This window comes from Neofelis nebulosa, chromosome 2 (assembly GCF_028018385.1).
Source record: "Neofelis nebulosa isolate mNeoNeb1 chromosome 2, mNeoNeb1.pri, whole genome shotgun sequence".
Taxonomy (NCBI): Eukaryota; Metazoa; Chordata; class Mammalia; order Carnivora; family Felidae; genus Neofelis; species Neofelis nebulosa.
The window spans coordinates 219,525,381-219,543,772 of NC_080783.1; the positions used below are offsets into that span (position 1 = coordinate 219,525,381).

Sequence of the window (18,392 nt, forward strand, 5' to 3'; positions counted from 1 at the left end):
AAGAGTCATGCTGGAGACCACCGGGCCATCCTGCAGAGGTTTTACCAGGCCGGAGGGGACCCCGCTCCTAAGAAGCAGCTCCCTGTTGCCAGCCTGGCTGGAGCTCCAAAGGGCGCCCTGTCCCTGGCCTTAATGAGGTGAGTCACGCCCAGGCAGACGGAGGCATAAGCTTCTGACGGATGGGCCTCGGAGGCGCATCTGGCTCTTGAATGGTCGCGGACGAGACTGCGCTTTCCCTAACTTGCCAGCACGGTCTCAACAAAGGCCGTTTGTGGGGGGCGGGGGAAGGGAGGGGTGCTTTCTTTTCTAATCTAATTACGTTTCTTTGCCCGTTGGCTGAACATCACACTAAGCAGGTCATTTTGGCTTCGGGACAGGAAGTGAGGGCTGGAGATTTGATCTGAAGCAAACACTCGATTCATTAGGGCTGGATTAGCACAGATTTCCGCCCCCCCACTCCTATTTCTGATGGCTCCCACAGGCCCCCGTCTACACACAGCCAGCCGAGTTCTTGGAGGGGCACACGTGTGTCCCGAGGAAACACCTTCCTGCCCCTGCCCTTCTGCCCACTCTGACCATGAGCCCCGCGTGAGGAGGTGAGCGGAAAAGCGGTATTTTCAGACCCCGATAACCCATCCTAGAAACTGGGTTCCCTACTCAGGGAAGGGATGTGATGTCACAGAATATCTGTGGACGAGAAAAACCCAGCCTCAAAAAGAAAGACAAAACCAAAGAGCCCAGCCCGCGGGTTGCGTCTACTGAACTGCACATAGAGAGCGTGCAGTCATGGGGGCGAAATGCTCTTTCTCCCCCAGCAGCCCGAGTGTTCGGGAGATTCGGTGCAGAAGAAAGCAATTTAACGTTAGCATTAAAGTTAATATCACTGAAAGCAAACCAAATGTTCCTATTCAGCAGAGCATGGAAAATTCATCCTGTTTTGGTGCCGGTCCCTGGCTTCAAATTAGTAGATGTCTCAACCCTTTGCTTGCTTCCTTTATCATTTGCCTTCTTATCTCTTATTTTTATATTCCAAAATTATATTTTAATTCTGCTTTGTGCCCTCCCCCGTCGACGTACAGACATTCGATGCAGGTGAGATACCTGCCCGTGCGGCCGCCGCCCTGGTCTCCGCCTGCTGAGCGGCCGGGTTTCCCTGCTGGTCCGCGTCCCTGCCTGTCTGTCCCTCCCCTCCACGGGGGCATTTCTAACAAGTGAAGCAGAGAGACCACAAGCCCAGCCCTCCGGCTCGCATTCGGGACGGCCACACCACCTGCCATGTCCAGAAGGCCTCCCACTTATCCCGGGGTTGGGGAAGGTGAGGCAAAGGGGAAAAACAAAATCAATCAACGTCCAGAAAAAGAGGTACGTACCATAAAATAGACACATGGCGTCTGCCCTGCCCCCAGGAGGTACACAAGACTTCGGCCAGTCAGCAGGAGATTTCAAACCATTTCTCAGACACAAAGGCCACAGGAATAAGATGCCGATCAGAGGAGGGTCTGCAGGGAGCAGAAAAACGGGCTTGCGTGTGCCGGTACAGAACAACAGGCATGCCGACGGGCTCAGGCCTGCCGCCAATCACCGGCTTCTTGAGTCACAAAGAACCCAGGAGACATAATGCTCAGCTTGGACCCCCCCACCGGTCTTCAGCAGGAACGGGGAACCCCCCACAACGGCCAGCTGACACTCACTTCCGCCCTGGAAGGCCTTGGAAGACACACAGCCTGAGGGATCCGTGTGCAGAAGGGAGCTGGCATTCTAGATTTCAGTGTTTTAATTGGTAGGACAAGGGCAAAGCTTAGGGTCTCCGCCTCTGAGGGCAGAGATAACACCCACTTTACTGCACATGCTGGAGCCCGGGGGGCCTGACTCCGGAAATGGCTCTCCTGTCATCCGTCACCTTTGAGACCTGAGCCATTGTTTCCGAAGGCCAGGGAGACCCAGCAGAGCGTGACCTCAGGCCCAAAAGCAAGAACCCGCTCTATCCAACGCTTCTGAGCCAGGGCTAAGAGCGCCAGCCGCGCCCACGCTGCACGTGGACAGGGCAGGGCCAGAGGGGGACCAGTGGGAACAAGGATGGCCAGTCGGTGGCCCTCCATCCACGCTTCCCCAAAACGGAAGCTCTGGTTGGCCAGGATTCACAAACTGACACACACATGTTCACTCGGTGAAATGCTTTGAAATGCTTTTGCCAATTCTTTGTGAACGAGGCCTTCGGCAAGGCTGGTAGGCAACCAAGGAGCTCCCCCAATGTCGCCGAGTGTAAGTGCAGCGGGCAGAGGACACCCCTGAGGCCCTGCTCTCTTCAGCGGGGAGAGGAGCATCTCAGGGAACATTGGGAAGATCGCGGACTCCCACGCAGAGGTGCAAGACAGGAGCTTCCGGAAGACCCACCTGTTCTCACGGCCAGGACAAGGTCCCGCTAACCATGGGCATCACAGCTGGACATCACCCTAGTCTCCTTGACCGTGGCTCTGGGAGGAAGGCTTTTGGGCCCTCAGGCATTTACTCCTAGCTGCTTTTCCTGCTGCCAACAAGGGGTCCCTCAGGTCCGTCTGCTTTCTTACTCATTTCTTCCTAGACTTTTCAGTGGTTGGGAATTTTTTTTTTTTATTTACAAAATGATGCATAAGTGTATGCTCGCTTAAAAAAATAGCTTGTTGATGTTTTAATCTAATGCCGGATAAATCCCTGGAAGCTGACTCAAGGGTTTCTTCAATGTTCCCAGGGATGGTTTTAGGGTCATGTCTTCTTTGAAGGATTACACATGATTAATAAAAAAAAGAGCATTTAATAACCCAGAGTCTGGTTGGTGTTTGATATTTTGGCTAGATGCGCTGCTGACATTTTATTGACGGGGGTTCTGAGACACTGGCAGTGGGCCAGGGGAGAGGGTGCGTGTTGACAGGGGGGCGGGGGGGGGGTACGTGTTGATATCAGAAGGCCCGGCTCTGTGAAGCCGGAGGGATGCCCACTCATCTGCCACCACATGCCGTCCGGGGTGGGGAGGCCTTCTGCCTGCTCTCCAAGGGTAGGGTCTGGAAGTGGATGCTGGATGCTGCTGTGTCCTGTCTCTGGGTGGGGAGACACCTCTTTATGTCTAGCCCGCCCCTCTTGTTCCGCTAGACCAGCTGTGTGCATTTGCTCAGTGCCCCCCCACTCCCAAAGACACATGACGGCTGCCCCACACAGACCCACGGCCCCTGTGATGACACCGTCCGGCCAGGAGCCTGTGGAGGCGGCAGGCACCAGCCCAGGCCTGAGCTCACCGGTTCCCGTTGAACGTGGACTTGTACTCCCCCGTCGGATGCAGCGTCTCGTCTGCGTACACAGGCACAGCCGTCCGCACACACTCGTGGGAGCACTGGAGGGTCTCGTTGTAGGCCGTGAAGATGTCCAGGCTGCTGGGCACCCGGGCAGGGGTGAAGTCCGTCAGGTTCTGGCAGCTCTCCTCCTGCTGGTTGATCTTCCGCTGGTGGCTGGTCCTGCGCGTGTTCCCGCTTTGGGCACAGCTGGAAGAGAGCCAAGGCGACGTGGGGGCGGGGCGGGCCGGTGCCCAAACCCAGAACCTAAACTGTGGAACCTTCCTCTCCAGGCATTAATTATTCGTCATTTAATATTAAATGGTAATTTCCAGCCTCTTCGGAAAGATCAACCACAATCAAACAATCAGCTTGTTCTCTTTTTTTTGTTGTTGTTGTCGTTAATAAAATCTGAATTGTAAATGTGGCCATTATGGCAGGGCCGCTTATGAGGTAAGTGGCTGAGCTGGGTTATCCCAGAGCTGAGGCCCTGTCTGGCCAAAGGATGTCACCCAGGCAGTGGTGTGGACGCAGTTTCCTCACGAATGGGTACAGGTGGGGCTGGTCTGGTGGTTCGTTCTGGAAGGGACGATGTAACTATCTCTGGGGAGAATTAGTGAACGGGGAGCCTTATGCCTTCAGCCCTGCCCCCGCCCAAGCTCCCAGTTGGGGATGAAAGCTGGTCGTCCATCCTTCACTGCCGCCAGCAGGTCTATGGAGAGGACTGTTCCGCACTCCCCATGGATACTTCCCTGCTCCTCTGGTCCACAGAGCCTTCCCAACACTGTCAAGGATGGACATGGGCATCCCTCCCTTGTCAGCCAAGGTGTCTGACCCAGAAGACAATTGGTGACCCTCTCAGTCACTTCTGGCAAGTCACAAGAAGGATGAGTAGAGGGGCGCCTGGGTGGCGCAGTCGGTTAAGCGTCCGACTTCAGCCAGGTCACGATCTCGCGGTCCGTGAGTTCGAGCCCCGCGTCATGCTCTGGGCTGATGGCTCGGAGCCTGGAGCCTGTTTCCGATTCTGTGTCTCCCTCTCTCTCTGCCCCTCCCCTGTTCATGCTCTGTCTCTCTCTGTCCCAAAAATAAATTAAAAACGTTGAAAAAAAAAAATTAAAAAAAAAAAAGAAGGATGAGTAGAAGCCCCATCCCCACGGTGGAGGGCAGCTAGGAGGAAATTTGGGGAGCCCCCAGTTGGAGGAACCTCATCAGGGCAGCAGTGCCCCATCTCCCATCCCTGCTGTGCTCACAGCCAATGAGGAAGAAGTGGCTTTGAGGGGCGAGTGTCCATAAGACCATCACGGTCATGCCCTGTCTCGGTTTTCCAACAAGAGGAGCCCTGCTTCCCGATGCAGAAGCCCCACCCTGTAAGCAAAGGTAGGAAGAAAATTGCAAAAGCCAAGGGACTCCCCCCCAAGGTCACAGAACCCCTTCATCCACGGCCTGAGTTGTCCTCCCCAGAAGGAGTCTCTGAGGCTTTGCTGTAAACCCCACTGTGGGAAACCAAGAGAGAGCTGGCCTGTTTGTCACACGGCAGGTGACAGAGCCCTGCCTCCTTTGAGGGCAGTCAAGAGGGTCGATGGGATTTGCCCTGCCATGCACCCATGTGCTCTTGGGCTCCAGAGTCCCTTCTCTGGCCAGCCATCCCCTGCCCAGGACTGCCCTGCGGCGAGCTGAGTGCCGTCCTCATCACCAGTCCCAGAAAACGCCTGGGGTCTAGGATTTGCCAGCCTTCGGGAAGCCTCACTGTTCTCCGCGAGGTCGGTTTTGGGGGTTGTGCCAAGCCCCTCCTTCCCACCTTTGCTGACCCTAGAGACGGGCTTTCTCTCGAATTTCCATTGTCTGGACACTCGGGTGTGGCTGCCACCCATGAGCCCTGTAGGATTTCCTGCACCTGCCGGCAGCAGGGGGATTATCTGGGTGTGTTACTCTACCAGGGACTTTGAGCTCTGATCTAAAAGGAGACACATTTGCTGGAGGAGAGGCTGCAGGCACACGGGGCCTCGGAGGTGTGTGTTCAGCAGGGTCACCCGGCAGTGCCCCGATTTTCCCAGGGGTGTAGCAGGTGCATACACCCAGCAAGGCCAACCTCAAAGTAGGCCAATTTCCAGGAGGAAATAGGCAAAGGCAGGCGGCCTGGAGCAAGGCAGTAACCTAGTTCAGCAGACACAGAGCGGCGGCAAGAAGAAGGAAGGATTCAAGGCGGCTGAGCCTGGACAGCCAGGGGCAGCGAGGGGTGGGCACAGATCCGCCCAGGCCACCAGTGTCGGGTGGGTGACATCGCAATTTACACACGAGTGCAGAGACAGACAGGGACACCTGCCACCTGAGAAACCGTCATGGAGGCTGGGCTCGCCCGTATTCTGCAGAGAAACCACGGTGAGGGGGGACACTCCCCAAGGGCTGTATCTGGGAGCGCAGCACCCGTGGCCGGCCGGGCTGCCCCGGGGCCGACGGGGAGCAGGGCGTAGCACCGGGTTCTCTGACCCAAATGAAAACTCAGTGATGTGGGACCGGGTTTGAAAAGTAGGAAAGCCTCTGTGCACACTTCCCAGGGGACCCCCCATTTCCAGGCCAGAGGGGCCGAGGAGCCTTACCAGTTTTTTAAGACAAGAGTTGTAATCAGAGCAGCTATGACCATGATGAGGGAGACAGTGATGGTGATGATCTGATGAACAGCCAGACCTGGAAGAGAGGAAGTGGGGGGCAGCCGTGAGACCAGGGTGTGAGCAGAGGAGCCCAGCAGGGGCAGGGCCTTGTTCCTGCCAACTCAGGTCTCTCCTTCCCCAGGTGCCCTGGCTACCAGCACCGTTGTCACCTGAAGTCCAGGAAGCGAGGCCCCAGCCCCGGCCTCTCTGGGTCCCCCAGCTGTGACCGGGCCCGCGGGCAGCTGTGTCCTTTCTCGCACCTACCTGCCGAGCCCACCACCTGGCCCAGGTAGGCTCTGGCTGACGCATTCCTCCAGCCCCTGTCACCACTCCTCCCACCTGGGTGAGGGGCAGCACCTCTGAGTAGCAGCGCATTTGGCCTGATGCAGGAGTAGCCGGGACGGCCCAGGATTTGTTGGGAATGTGGGGCACAGTGAACGTGGGTTGACACCCCCCGGCAGACTCAGGGGTACTTGGATCACTGGGGTGGTAGGAAAGGCTCCCACTTCCGGTCCTCTACCTGAGGCTCTTTTCCTCCTGACAACACATCTGTCACTACCTTCCTAGAACACAGACACTGGGGGCAACCTCAGCAGACTCCACTGGTCCGTAAAAGCCACGTGCAAAGGCCTTGTCCTCCTCCCGTCAGATAGAACCCTACCTGAGGAGCCAGGCCGTAAAGGTCCTGGGGGCGCCACACCGAGCCCTGCACACAGCAGCGTTTGCCCTACCCAAGTGCCCGTCTGCCCTGTTGTGTTCTTGCACCTGGGTGTTTAAGCACCTGCATCTCTCCACTGCTGGTGTCCATCTGCAGAGGCCCACCTATCACCCCAGAGGGACCCAGCAGGTCCCGGGGGGGCGGGGGTGGGTGAGAACAGCACATGTGTGTGTCCCAGTGTGGAGGATCTCAGAGTAGAAGATTTTTCTGGCGGTCTCCCAAGGACACAGTCTCGCAAACAGATGTTACCTCTCTACCGAATATGATCCTCGTGGGGGGAATTGCTAATAAATGATTCAAAGTTGGCATGACCAGAAAACAGGCTTTCTCCTCCCGTTTGCCCATCATCCGGGATATTTCTGCTTGTTGTGAGGGATTCCCATCCCGAGCCCACAGGATAAGCACCACTAGGAAAACTGGAGAAGGCACATGGATTTGGTACATGGAAGTCACGGACTTCCCCTTATTTATTCTTTTATCCATTGATTCGGGAACCGGTTACTGAGCACCTCCTGCATGCCAAGCGGTGTTAGTTCTGACCAGCTCAGCCACGGTGCCCACCTGGAGCTGCTCTACTGCCCAGTTTTTAAAGTGGCAGCATTCACTGCTCGTTCTGGACGATGGCTTAACATACACCTATGCCCAAGTTGTGGCACCTGCTATGAGCCTTTGGGTCAGTTTACTTTCTCATCTAAGACTGCCAAGTCAGCTTTGCAATGGAACTGATAGCTAGTTATGCCGCAGGAACCACCCTCTGTCTCACCAACAACGGAGTGCTCACCAGCTTCAGTAATCCCTAACTATTCAGCAGCTTCCCCAACACCCAAGTGAGACCTTGTTGGCAGAGGAAGGGTTGAAAAGGATGTTGATGGTGAGTGATGATGATGATGGTGACGGTGATGATGGTGACGATGATGGTGATGATGGTGACGATGATGATGGTGGTGGTGATAGTGATGATGGGGATGGTGGTGGTGATGGGCATGATGGTGGTGGTGATGATGATGGTGATGGGGATGATGGTGGTGGTGATGATGACGGTGGTGGTGATGACGGTGGTGATGATGGTGATGAATGTGGAGATGATGAGAGTGATGATGGTGATGATGGTGGTGATGATTATCTCAGGCATGCTCAACAAGTTGTAGCGATTGTCAGATGTGCATGATCCCATTTATTCCTGATAACAACTCTCAAAGGTAGATACTGTCAGCATCGGTCATGGAAGTGAAAACTATGTGGGTCAGTTTGAGTAAGTTCCCTGGATCACATAGGGTCTATTGGCTCCAAGGCTCGTAATAAGAGCGGTAGTATATGATTCTGAGCTCAGATTTCATTCATCTGGTTTTGCTCTGACCTTCTTTAATCTCAGTCTTGGTCTCCTTTCTCCCAAGACTGAGGCTGGCACCTCTCTAATCTACATTCCTGGAGAAGAACATTCGTGGAGGCAGGCTCTTGAGCCTCATCATCCCCTCCACGGATAGATCCCTTGGGAAGTGCTCTGGGTCCATGCAAAAAGCTTCTCAGGCATTTGTTGGCAGGTTACACCCCAACTCCCATGGCAAGAACTGAGTCTTTGTTTCTTGGGCTAAACCCTCCATCTTGTAGGTCAGGAGAATTCAACCTACGGAGGCTAGTGATATAAAAGAATACCCTGAGTGGGTGAGCCAAGAGGAGCATCAGGGGCTGGTTGAACTTCCAGGCAAGGCCTAGCCGGAGGCACTGAGAGCCCTTTCAAGAGCAGAGCTCTGTGCCGTCCTTTCCCCAACATCTGCAGGACCATGGGAGGCATAGGGCACTGCCAGATTTTGACCTCTCATCTTCCTACTATGGGAATTCTGTTGTGTTGAATATCTTCAGTGATAAAGTCCTTGGAAGAGAGGAGTTCCAAGACTAGCCACATCTTAGATGTCTGACTGCCTCCCATTCCCCCTGTGGGTTAGGATGGGAAAGCATTGATTCTCCCAGTCTGATGGATGTAAGAAACTGAAGCCTGGGGGAGAAATGGTTGGCTCAAGGGCCCCCCTCCCTCACTGATGATTCTCAGAACAGAAGATCAGCCCTTTGCTTGAGGTCCTCATAAGTCCCTGAAGCCCCTTAAGAAAGGGTGTCATCATCTTTACATCCACCCCTAGCCCCACGCATGCTCTGACACAGTCCCTTACCACTGTAGCTATGGGACACATTACATTTATAGTTGAAAAGTAGAATATAAAAATGAAGGGAACAGGGAGAAAGATATAATCCCAAGGTGTGCCTTGTTCTGGAGGCCCTTCTTCTGACTTCGGTGTGAAATTCCTCCATAGAACTTACCAAACTAAAATGATATATGGGTTAATAGCCAGCCAGATCATCTGGGTAAAAAATACGACAATAATAGAATGGCTATGCTTTCTGGAAAGACCTCTCTACGCCAGGCGCCTTGCTAAGTCTTCACACATGATCGATTTAATCCATCAGCATCCTACACTTTTTCACCTGCCTGACCAACGAGGAGCCTGATGCTGAGGAGTAAAGTGACTTTCCCATCATCACTTGGCAGATCCAGGATGGAAGGCAATTCTCTGCTCCAGGGCCTCAGAGAAAATAAAATATCTAACGCCAAACTAACCCATCTGTGGCCACATTCTGGTCATAAAATTGGCTAGAGGCAAACATCTGACTACTCCTCACATACTGCCTTTGCAAGGCAAACAGCCTTCTGCTTCAATGCCTGGCCCATAGGTCTTAATGGGCCCCTGGGCTCATGCACAAAACATCAATGGCTACAAGACAATCCCATAAACCCCATACTCATGATGGCTGAACAAGGATCAGGCCTTTTGACATGTGGCAAGAATGACACTTGTAAGAAGCAGTTTGGAAGACAGAAATCCATAAGGATGTCTCCCCTCATTTCCTTTCTTTGGGAGGTCGGCTACTAAGAAGAGAACAGAACAACGTGTGAGAAGTGGTTCCGTTTCAATCATCTGCCCTGTTATGTAGTCCTCTCCAAATGTCAGCCGTCCTTCCTTCATCTGTGTAAATCCCTGTAGTCTGGCCATAAAGGGGCAGAGAGTAAATATTTTAGGTTTCGCAGGAAGTGTGGTCTCTGTTGCAACTTCCCAATCCTGCCATTATGGGGCCAGACCAGCCATGGCCCATGTGCCAACCAATGGGCGTGGCTGTGTGCCAATAAAACTTTATTTACAAACACAGGCAGCGGCCAGATTTGGCTCATAGGCTATAGTTTGCTGGGCTCTAACTTAGGTGAATAGCTGAAGGTGGTTTGTCTTATGAATTAATGAGAATATATACCTGTTTTGAATGATTGGTTAAAGCCAGGACTCCAATGGCAATCCTTTGGTTCTGAAGACTAGAACCTTCCTCCTCCATCTTCAAAAGTTTACTGAGTTCTGGGAATTTCACTGGCCAGTTTCACCCCGCTGGGTTTGTCTGTGTGAGGTTGGCTTGAGAATAGATCATGCTGCATGACAGTTCCCTTGAGAACTCAATAGATTGGATTCTTGGTGTTTGGACACCAAAACTCAGGGAGAATGTTACCAATGTAGTCCCTCCAAGGACCCACAGAATTATTTTAGCCATATGGCTCCATTTCCTCCATTGGGGTAGAAAAGGAGCCGCATTTTGTGAAAAGACAAGAACCTTCAGATCACAGAACTGGTGTACGGAGAGGGACCTTTCCCTACTGGCTTTCCTCACCCCACACAAATGACAGGGTTCTTAGGAGGTTCTCTCCCCCGATTCTCTCCTTCCTCACTCCTTTCTGCCGATACTTACACCTTAAATAATGTCCCCTCTGGTCAGGTCCCTTGTGGCCATTGCATAATGCAGGCAGGGACATCTGTCCCCCAAACCCCACTGACCCTGGACAGGGCAATGTTAGTTAGTAGAGTATCTACAGCCCGCTGTCAGGGAGGCTGCGATCTGGTGAACAATGATGTTACCTTAAGGGAATGTACACTCTCCACCCCCCAGAAAAGCAACAAAACACAAACTTTCTCCCCTCTATTTACAAGGTCACCATTGAATCCATCTTCAAATGCTCTGCAATTCAGACCTGGTCCCAGAGTGCACGGCGTGCTGTGCGGGGGGTTCTTGCTTCCCCTTCCTGACAGGTGTTATTGTTCCTGCTAATTTAGGGGCTCTTTCTGCTCCTGGTAATTGCCACTGTATACTAATGTGCTAGGAATCAGCTGCCATCCAGATAATGAAAAATTATACCTGGAATAATGGATGGGGACAGATGGATTAGCGAACTCTGCATCAATCAATAGGGCTTTTATGGTTATATTTGTGGTGTTTTGTAATAAGATCAGGCCCTGGAGATTGATGTGGGCTTGGTAATCTATCTCCAGGTCTGGATGGGTTTTTGATTAAATAGAAGCTGAATCGCACACAGGCCACTGTCCGTGACAAAAACAAAGCCATCGAGGGCCTTCTTTCCCACCACTTGAGGGGCGTGTGGGCACATCTGGCTGGTGCACTTGGGTGGAGGCAGGAATGATGGCCCTGGAGTTTGCTGAGGCAGAGGGACGACCCATCTGTGCTGACAGCAGCTCATTTTATGATACAGGGATCTCATGCACTTGCCCTGCGGGGACAAAGACCTGTTGGCCAATGGATCCAGGGACGCCTGTCTTCAAGGGCTGGACAGGTGAGAGGCGACAGGGTTTTCCAAAGGGCCAATTGCACTGCAAAAACACCATTCCTTTCCACAGAGGCTGCAAAACACAGACTGCACAGCACATCTCTGACAAAGTCTCTGGGAATACGGGGACACTCACAGCATCCCCTGCAGGACGGGGGAGAGGCCAGCCCAGCTTTCTTGAGGAGCAGGCGCTCCAGGGTTTGGGCTCATTCTGAAGCACCTGGCCACCTGACGGGGCGGGGAAGGCTGCTGAGGGGAAATGCATCTTCCCAAACCAGGATGCTCCAGAAAAACAAGGCTACCAGCTTTTGTGGCAAGGACACAAGGGGTGTGCCTTTTTCTGAGCGACCCCCGCAGTGTGTCCACACGGTGGGCGATGAGGGGGCCTCCAGCCAAGACCCTGTGGAAAGCAAGCTGCCTCTCATTGAAATTCTCTCCAGCTGCGAGCAGGACCACCGCCTAAAGAGAACAGAGTCCGCCTCTGGAAATGGCTGTGCTAACACCTCACGATAACAGGGCAGAGGCAAGTCCTCGAGGAATCAAAGGACCCAAGTCAGTTTGTCCTCAACCGGGACATCTGGCCACGGCCGGAGACAGTTTTGGTTGTCACACGGAGGTGAGGGGTCGGTCCTACTGGCATCTAGCGGATAGACACCAGAGATGCTGGCAGATGTCCTACAGAGCACAGGATGATCCCATAAGAAGGAATGATCTGGCCCAAAATGTCAAAGGTGCTGAGTTTACTCACTACAGGAAGAAATGCATGAATGACACCAGGAAACAGGTGTCCCCCATATGAACCCTGGATGGTCACACCCTCCAAACTGACTTGCTGGGACACCATTGCTGTGGCGGCCCCTCGTGAGTGGGTCAGAAACGTCCCGACCACACCCCACGTAGCCACAAAGGTGAGATGTGGCCCTTTGCCCATCACGATGTCCCTGTTCTCCCTCAGGTACTTCCTTCCTAGTAGCAACGGTGAGGCTGGGGGAGGGTGTGCGGAACTGCCCTCTGGCGTCTGCTGTGGGTGAACCCACCTCGTCACGCTCCTCTCAGTGGCGGTGGATGCCTGGCGGTGTTCTCAGTGAATCATTCACGCACAGCTCCCCACAACCCATGAGGTGGGTGCAGAGATGTTCCCCACTTCTACAGGGAGTTTGGGGGACTTTGTCAAGGTGGCGCAGCGTAATCTGAGAGCTCCCCAAGACCACTCTCAGGTTCACAAATTCACTCAAAGGACTCACAGAACTGAACGAAGCATTAACACTCAGTTTTGGTTTACTACAGTGGGAAAAAGCACAGATTAAGATCAGCAATGAGGAGGGGGCAAGGGGCAGAGTCCAGGAGAGGCCAGGCAGGAGCCCACAGCCGTCCCCTCCCAGCAGAGGAACGTGGGCAGCCCTACCTCCCACCAGTGACGATGCCCGACAACACGCGCAGAGTGTCGCCAGCCCGGGAAGCCCCCTGAGCCTGGGTGTCCAGTCTGCGCAGTGGCTTGGTCATGTAGTCATGGCCGGCCCGATGAGCTGACACCCTGTAACCCAAGGCCCCCACCGTAAACCACATTATTAGTGCAGGCTATCTGGTAAACCAGGACATTCTTATCAGGGAGGACATTTGGAAGGCTTACGGTGACCTCCCAGGAGCTGGGGTCAAGGTCATTCCTTTGAGCAAAGCTAATCCTTTAGTGCACATACAGCTAAGACCCAGCAAACCCGTGACTCAAACCCCAGCAGGCCTGGTCTGGGACCCATGCCTTTGGCTGCTCTCCTGCACAGCCCGCTGGAGGACACTGGTTCTTTCCCCACGGGGGATGGCCAATGGCCAAGCTGCTATGATCTAGGGAGAGCCTGGGCATCAGCATGCACACCCCACTGGCTAGGGTCCCCCAAATTGGGTTTGGTCTCCTGTCATCAGGCTCAACTAAAGCTGTCCCATCCACAGGTCAGCTACATCGAGGAGCAAATTCCTCACACGAGGAAACTTTCTCTGCATTTGAAGACTCCCCTGAATTTCAGAGCACCGTGGGGAGACAGAGGGAGCTGGGGGCCAAAAAGATAGCACAGCATCTGGGTCCAGACTCAAACAAACACACTGGAGTCCACGGAAAGGGTGGGATGTGGTGGGCAGAGAGGCTGGGAAAGCCCATTCACTTCCAGTGGTGTCCTCATTTTATGGATTGAGCTGTGTCTCCCCAGAACTCATATGTGCAAGCCCTACCTGCTGGTGCCTCAGAACGTGACCTTATTTGGAAACAGGGTCATTGCAGACGTACTTAGTTAAGATGAGGGCACACTGGGGTCAGTGGCCCTAACCTAATATGACTAGTGTCCTTATAAAAAGGGGGGATTTGGAGACAGATATGCACACAGGGACAAGGCTGGATTCCCGCCGTCAGAGCCCATGAACCACCAGAAGCCGGGACAGAGGCTGGGATATCCTCCCCTGGAACCTTCAGAGGGAGCACGGCCCTGCTCTCAACCTCTGGCCTCCCGAAGTCTAAGGCAGTAAAACCCTGCTGTTTCCACCACCCACTCAGGTATGTTGTTATGACGGTCCTGGGGACCGAATACACCTGAGCTGAAATGCTTTGTGGAGGCCCAGGAGCCTCGGGTGGGGCGGGGGTGGGGGGTGGTCAGGCAGAGCCACGGAGGCCCTCACTGTACTTCTCAAAGCCACGATCCACCAGACAGCAGACTTCAGCCAGCCCCAAGACAGCTGGTGCTGGCACCTGAGAGTCAGGACCCAGGACAAGCAGCCTGATCCCTCTGTAGTGGGACGGACAGTATCACAAGACCCAGGACAAGCATCCTGGTCCCTCACCCCAAATTCATGTCCACTTGTGCTACCTCAGAATATAACCTCATTTGGAAATAGAGTCTTTGTAGATTTAGTTAATTACTTCAGGATCTTGAAATGAAATCATCCTGGATTTAGGGTGGGTGGTCAATGCAATGGCTGGTGTCTTTCAAAAACCCCGAAGAGGGCACAGAGAGACATGGAAAAACTCCACAAGACAGCGACGTAGAGGGCGGAGGGGTCAGGAGTCCAGAGTCAGGAGCCCATGGCTGACAGCAACCAGGAGAAGCTGGAGGAGACAGATAGGACCCTCTTCTAGAACCTTCAGAGAAGGCGCGGCCCTACTGGAGTCTTAGTTTTGGCTTCAGGCCTCCAGAACCTCGAGAGAACAAATTTCCATTGCTCTGAGCACCCCCCCCCCCCCCGCCCGCCGCCAACCGCCGTGGGCTTCTCCCTGGCGGCCCTAGAGGTTCACATACTTGCTTGGCCTCATGATTCTCTCTCAGCAGAGTTAATTCAGAGGATGCGGGAACACCATTAGCCGTGTGGCTGGCGCACAGTAGGCCCACAGCAGGAGTCTTCCCCGTGTGGCCGCCAGCCATGCACCTCCTCCCTGCACACACACGAACCCCACCCCCCAGGACTTGGTGACAAATGGGGCTGCGGTTTGCCTGTCTCCCCCTCTCTGGGGTCCCGGACACCACGCTGAGCAGAGAGGCCTTGAAGCAGAGGTCAGAAAACTGGGGCCCTGAGGGCCAAAGCCAGCCCCACCATCTGAGTCTGTCAATAAAGTTTTATTGGCACGTGGCCTCATCAAATTCCTGGACGTGATGTCTGAGCTTGCTCCTGTGCCTCCAGGACAGGGTCCAGTCGTGTGGCCTAAAAGCCTAAAAGAGCTGCTATCTGTCCCTTTAGGAAAGAGTTGGGGACCCCTACCCTAGAGGGCCCCCGAGAACTCCACAGTGGATGCTGCTGTGTGTGACCGGCGAGGACGGGGGCGAGGGAGGCTAGGGAGAATGAGGGCTGGCCCTCCGTGCCCCTGCCCACCCCTGGTCTCAGGGCCTCTCCCGCCGTAGGACCCCACGCACAGGGGCCCCTCGTGGAGGACAGCACAGGCTGGATAAGCATCTCCGAGGTAATTTACCAGCTCCAAGAAGGGGTTACACCGGGGGGCCAGGCCCCATCCATCTGGTCCCTCTGACTCCCCTTCACTGCGCAGCAGTGACTAGGATGCTGAATCCTGGCCCAGGAAATGTGCCTCCCACCTTGGGCCCCGCGGCCTCAGAGACCGGCTCAGACCTGCTCACTCACAGGCAGTGTTTCTGAGCAGAAAGGCCAGTCCCGAGGGAAACACAACTCCCTCCGCACAGAGGTTGAGATTCTCAACCTCAGGGAGGCTTTCAAAGCATGAGCATCGCAGCTTCTCCAACCCGCCTCTCTCTGCCCTCTCCCCAGCCTTGTTTGCCACTGCCTCCCAGGGTGCATGGTGCATGGGCACACACAGGCTTGCACACACACAGGCACGCACACACAGGCACCACATGCACGTACACACAGGCTTGCACGCACACAGGCACCCCATGCATGCACACACACGCACACACAGGCTTGCACACACACAGGCACGCACACATAGGCACCACATGCACGCACACACAGGCTTGCACGCACACACTGAACTTACTGCTTATCTCATTCAAAAACAGAAGCAGCTGATACTCAGCTTTGAGCTCAGTAGCCAACATGGAAACGACCCACTTCCTGGACTTAAGTCCCAAGAGAACTGGGCCATCTCAGCAAAGGACGGCGGTGAGGAAGGAGGGTGCAGGGGGAAGCCAGCATCGCTCCTCTCTAACGAGAGGTCGGGGGGCTGGGGAGGGACGCCCCCGTGGTGCCCATCAGCCAACCTCAGACCAGCAGAGGAGCTTCTGTGAGGAGAGCAGCCATGGTTCACCGCCGTGGGCCTGGTGGCCCGGGCTCTGGGGCCCACGAGTCAGCTGCGGAGTCTTTGGCTGGATTAGTCACCAGGGCCACCGGCACCCGCCACCGGGACGGAGTCCGCATTTAGCCCATACAGTGGTGAATGGATCGAACTGCCAAGCAAACAGCACGCGCTCCCCCGCAAAACCTGGCTGCCCTCCCTCTCAGAGCATCCTCGCCGTGCGACCTGGATATTCCCGTCCCCCAGAGGACGCGCCAGCACCGCCGTGGAGCTCCAGATTGGGAGCCGGCGCTCAGTGCGTGTGCGGAGGGCAGTGGCTCTCGCCCTGCTTAGCGTCACTTACGTGGAGTGTGGGCAGAGGCTCAGGCCGCCTTCCTGGTGCAGGACGGCTGGTGCTGGGCGTACCAGCTCCGTGCGTGGCCTGGAGCAGGTGCCTGCTACGTGCATTCTAGATAAAGGGACGGACCAATGCCTACTGTGTATCGGAAAGCCCAGCAGGCACACCATGGCCAGATTCCCACCCAGAGGCTGGTCCTGGAGGCCTGAGTCCTGCTAATCTTTTTAGTTGGGGATCTCTTTGAAAATACGTTCCCTGTGCCCCAGACGCCTACCCAAGCCCAAAGGACAGGGCCCAGACTGGAGGGTATCCACTTCCTGTGGCTTGTGCACTTGTCTCCTCCTGATTCTCAGTGGCATCTCAGCATCTTGACTGTGGCCCAGGACAGAGATGCTGTCTAGCAGCCGCAGGGACAGGGCAGAGCCTGGCAAGTCCTCTCGGGCCTGCAGGCAGAGACACAAGGGCCGAGGAAGTGGTTCCCAGATGCCGGCCAGATAGCGGAGGCGGACCCTGGAGAGAAGACCCTTACCTGTTGGTGTATCACAGGTGAGGACAGAACTATGGGACGGTCACAGATGTCACCATGAGCTCAGCCGCGCCTAGAGTGGGCTCACTCGCGTTCTGCCCCAGCACAGATCTGAGGCTCTGAGCCACCTGCCTCCTGAGCCACCCTGGAGGCCAAAGAGGACACACAGGATGCCCCCGCCCGGCGCCCGGGGCAGAGCAGGTGCCATCGCGGCTCCTGTCCGGGAGGTCTTGGGCAGAAAAAAGCAGTGTTTGGATGCAGCCCTGAGAACCTGATTTCTGGTGGAAGCTGCCCCGTATCCACCGGGGTCACTCCTGACGGCCGTCCCAGGGGAGCCGTGCTGTCGTGGAGCAGAGGCACGTCAGTGTGCCCTTCAGGAAGAGTGAGGCAGAGGGGACGTGTCTCTGCTGTGCCCACAAGGACCTCAGACGGCCGCCCTATCCTCCCTCGTCCCCAGGCTGGGTCTGACTGCCCCCGATGTCACATGATGGAAAGGTGACAGTGTTACGTGTTCGTTCAACAGCTGAGGACCTACTATGTGCAGACACAGGCTAGACACTAAGCTGCAGCCCGGTCCCCACCACGCACACGTCGCAGTCTAGGGGCCAGAGGGGCAGGCGCCAACCATCACGCTCGGGAGTAAACGTGCATTGTGTCTGTGACAAAGGCTTCGATGACAAAAGGTACCATGATGGCCCAGGATGGAGGCAATCAGGCAAGACACCCGGGGGCCCCAAGTCTTCACCCCACCCTCCGGCCACACTCCTGGCTGCATCACTTTGCAGTGTCCCCCACCCAAGGAGGGGGTGACCTGCCCCAGCAGTCGCCTCTGGGCCGTGCGTGGGGCACAGGCTCGTTCGCACGTTTGCTGTCACCAGGAGAACGCGCCGGGCCCAGATGGAGCAGGTTTACACCCTGAGTTTGGTGCCGTTCGTTGCTGGGACGGCAGCTAACTGATACTCTCAGTGAAGGGGGAGGGCGGTCTTCCAGGCAAAGAGAAGGAACCGCACGGTCCAGGGTCACAGGAGACTGCCAGGGAGGCCCCAGGACACAATACAGGAGATGACTACTTCCCGCGGGGCAGGGTGGCTACAGGTCCAGAGCGCTCAGGGTGTCAGACGTTAGCAGGTGCCACATCTCACTCACTCTGTCGCCATGTCCCTGAGCAGCTACTCACATACGAGCCATGGTCCCAGGGTCTCCCCTTGGAAACTGAGTTCTGGCACACAGGACGCAGAAAGGATACGGGACAGACTGGGTTTGCTTTGTAGAAGAGAAGAGTTTCGGGAGGTGTCTGTGGGCAGCTGAAGGCACCTACCCACAGGGGCTAAGGGGGATGCAGACCGTGGCCCTCCCCAAAGATGCTGCTCAGCGTTCCAAAGCAAGAGTTTTGTGCTGTCGTTGGAACCGGGGGCTCTGTGCGGGAAGCTGAGCTCCCCGCTAGAGGCCCCTGACACACGAGCTTGAGA

The 18,392-nt window shown here is 55.3% G+C and overlaps 1 protein-coding gene across 2 annotated transcripts in view; it reads right to left on the reverse strand.

Moving 5' to 3' along the window:
- Positions 1 to 18,392, reverse strand: part of AJAP1 (adherens junctions associated protein 1) — a 120,488-nt gene that overhangs the window by 7,690 nt on the left and 94,406 nt on the right. For both annotated transcript variants that reach the window (XM_058719329.1, XM_058719330.1), the window contains exons 3-5: positions 5,900 to 5,987; positions 3,270 to 3,512; positions 1,371 to 1,499 (exon numbers count right to left, since the gene is read on the reverse strand). In XM_058719329.1, coding sequence (XP_058575312.1) covers positions 1,430 to 1,499; positions 3,270 to 3,512; positions 5,900 to 5,987 — 401 coding nt within the window. In that variant the 3' untranslated portion in view covers positions 1,371 to 1,429. The remainder of the gene's footprint in view (positions 1 to 1,370; positions 1,500 to 3,269; positions 3,513 to 5,899; positions 5,988 to 18,392) is intronic.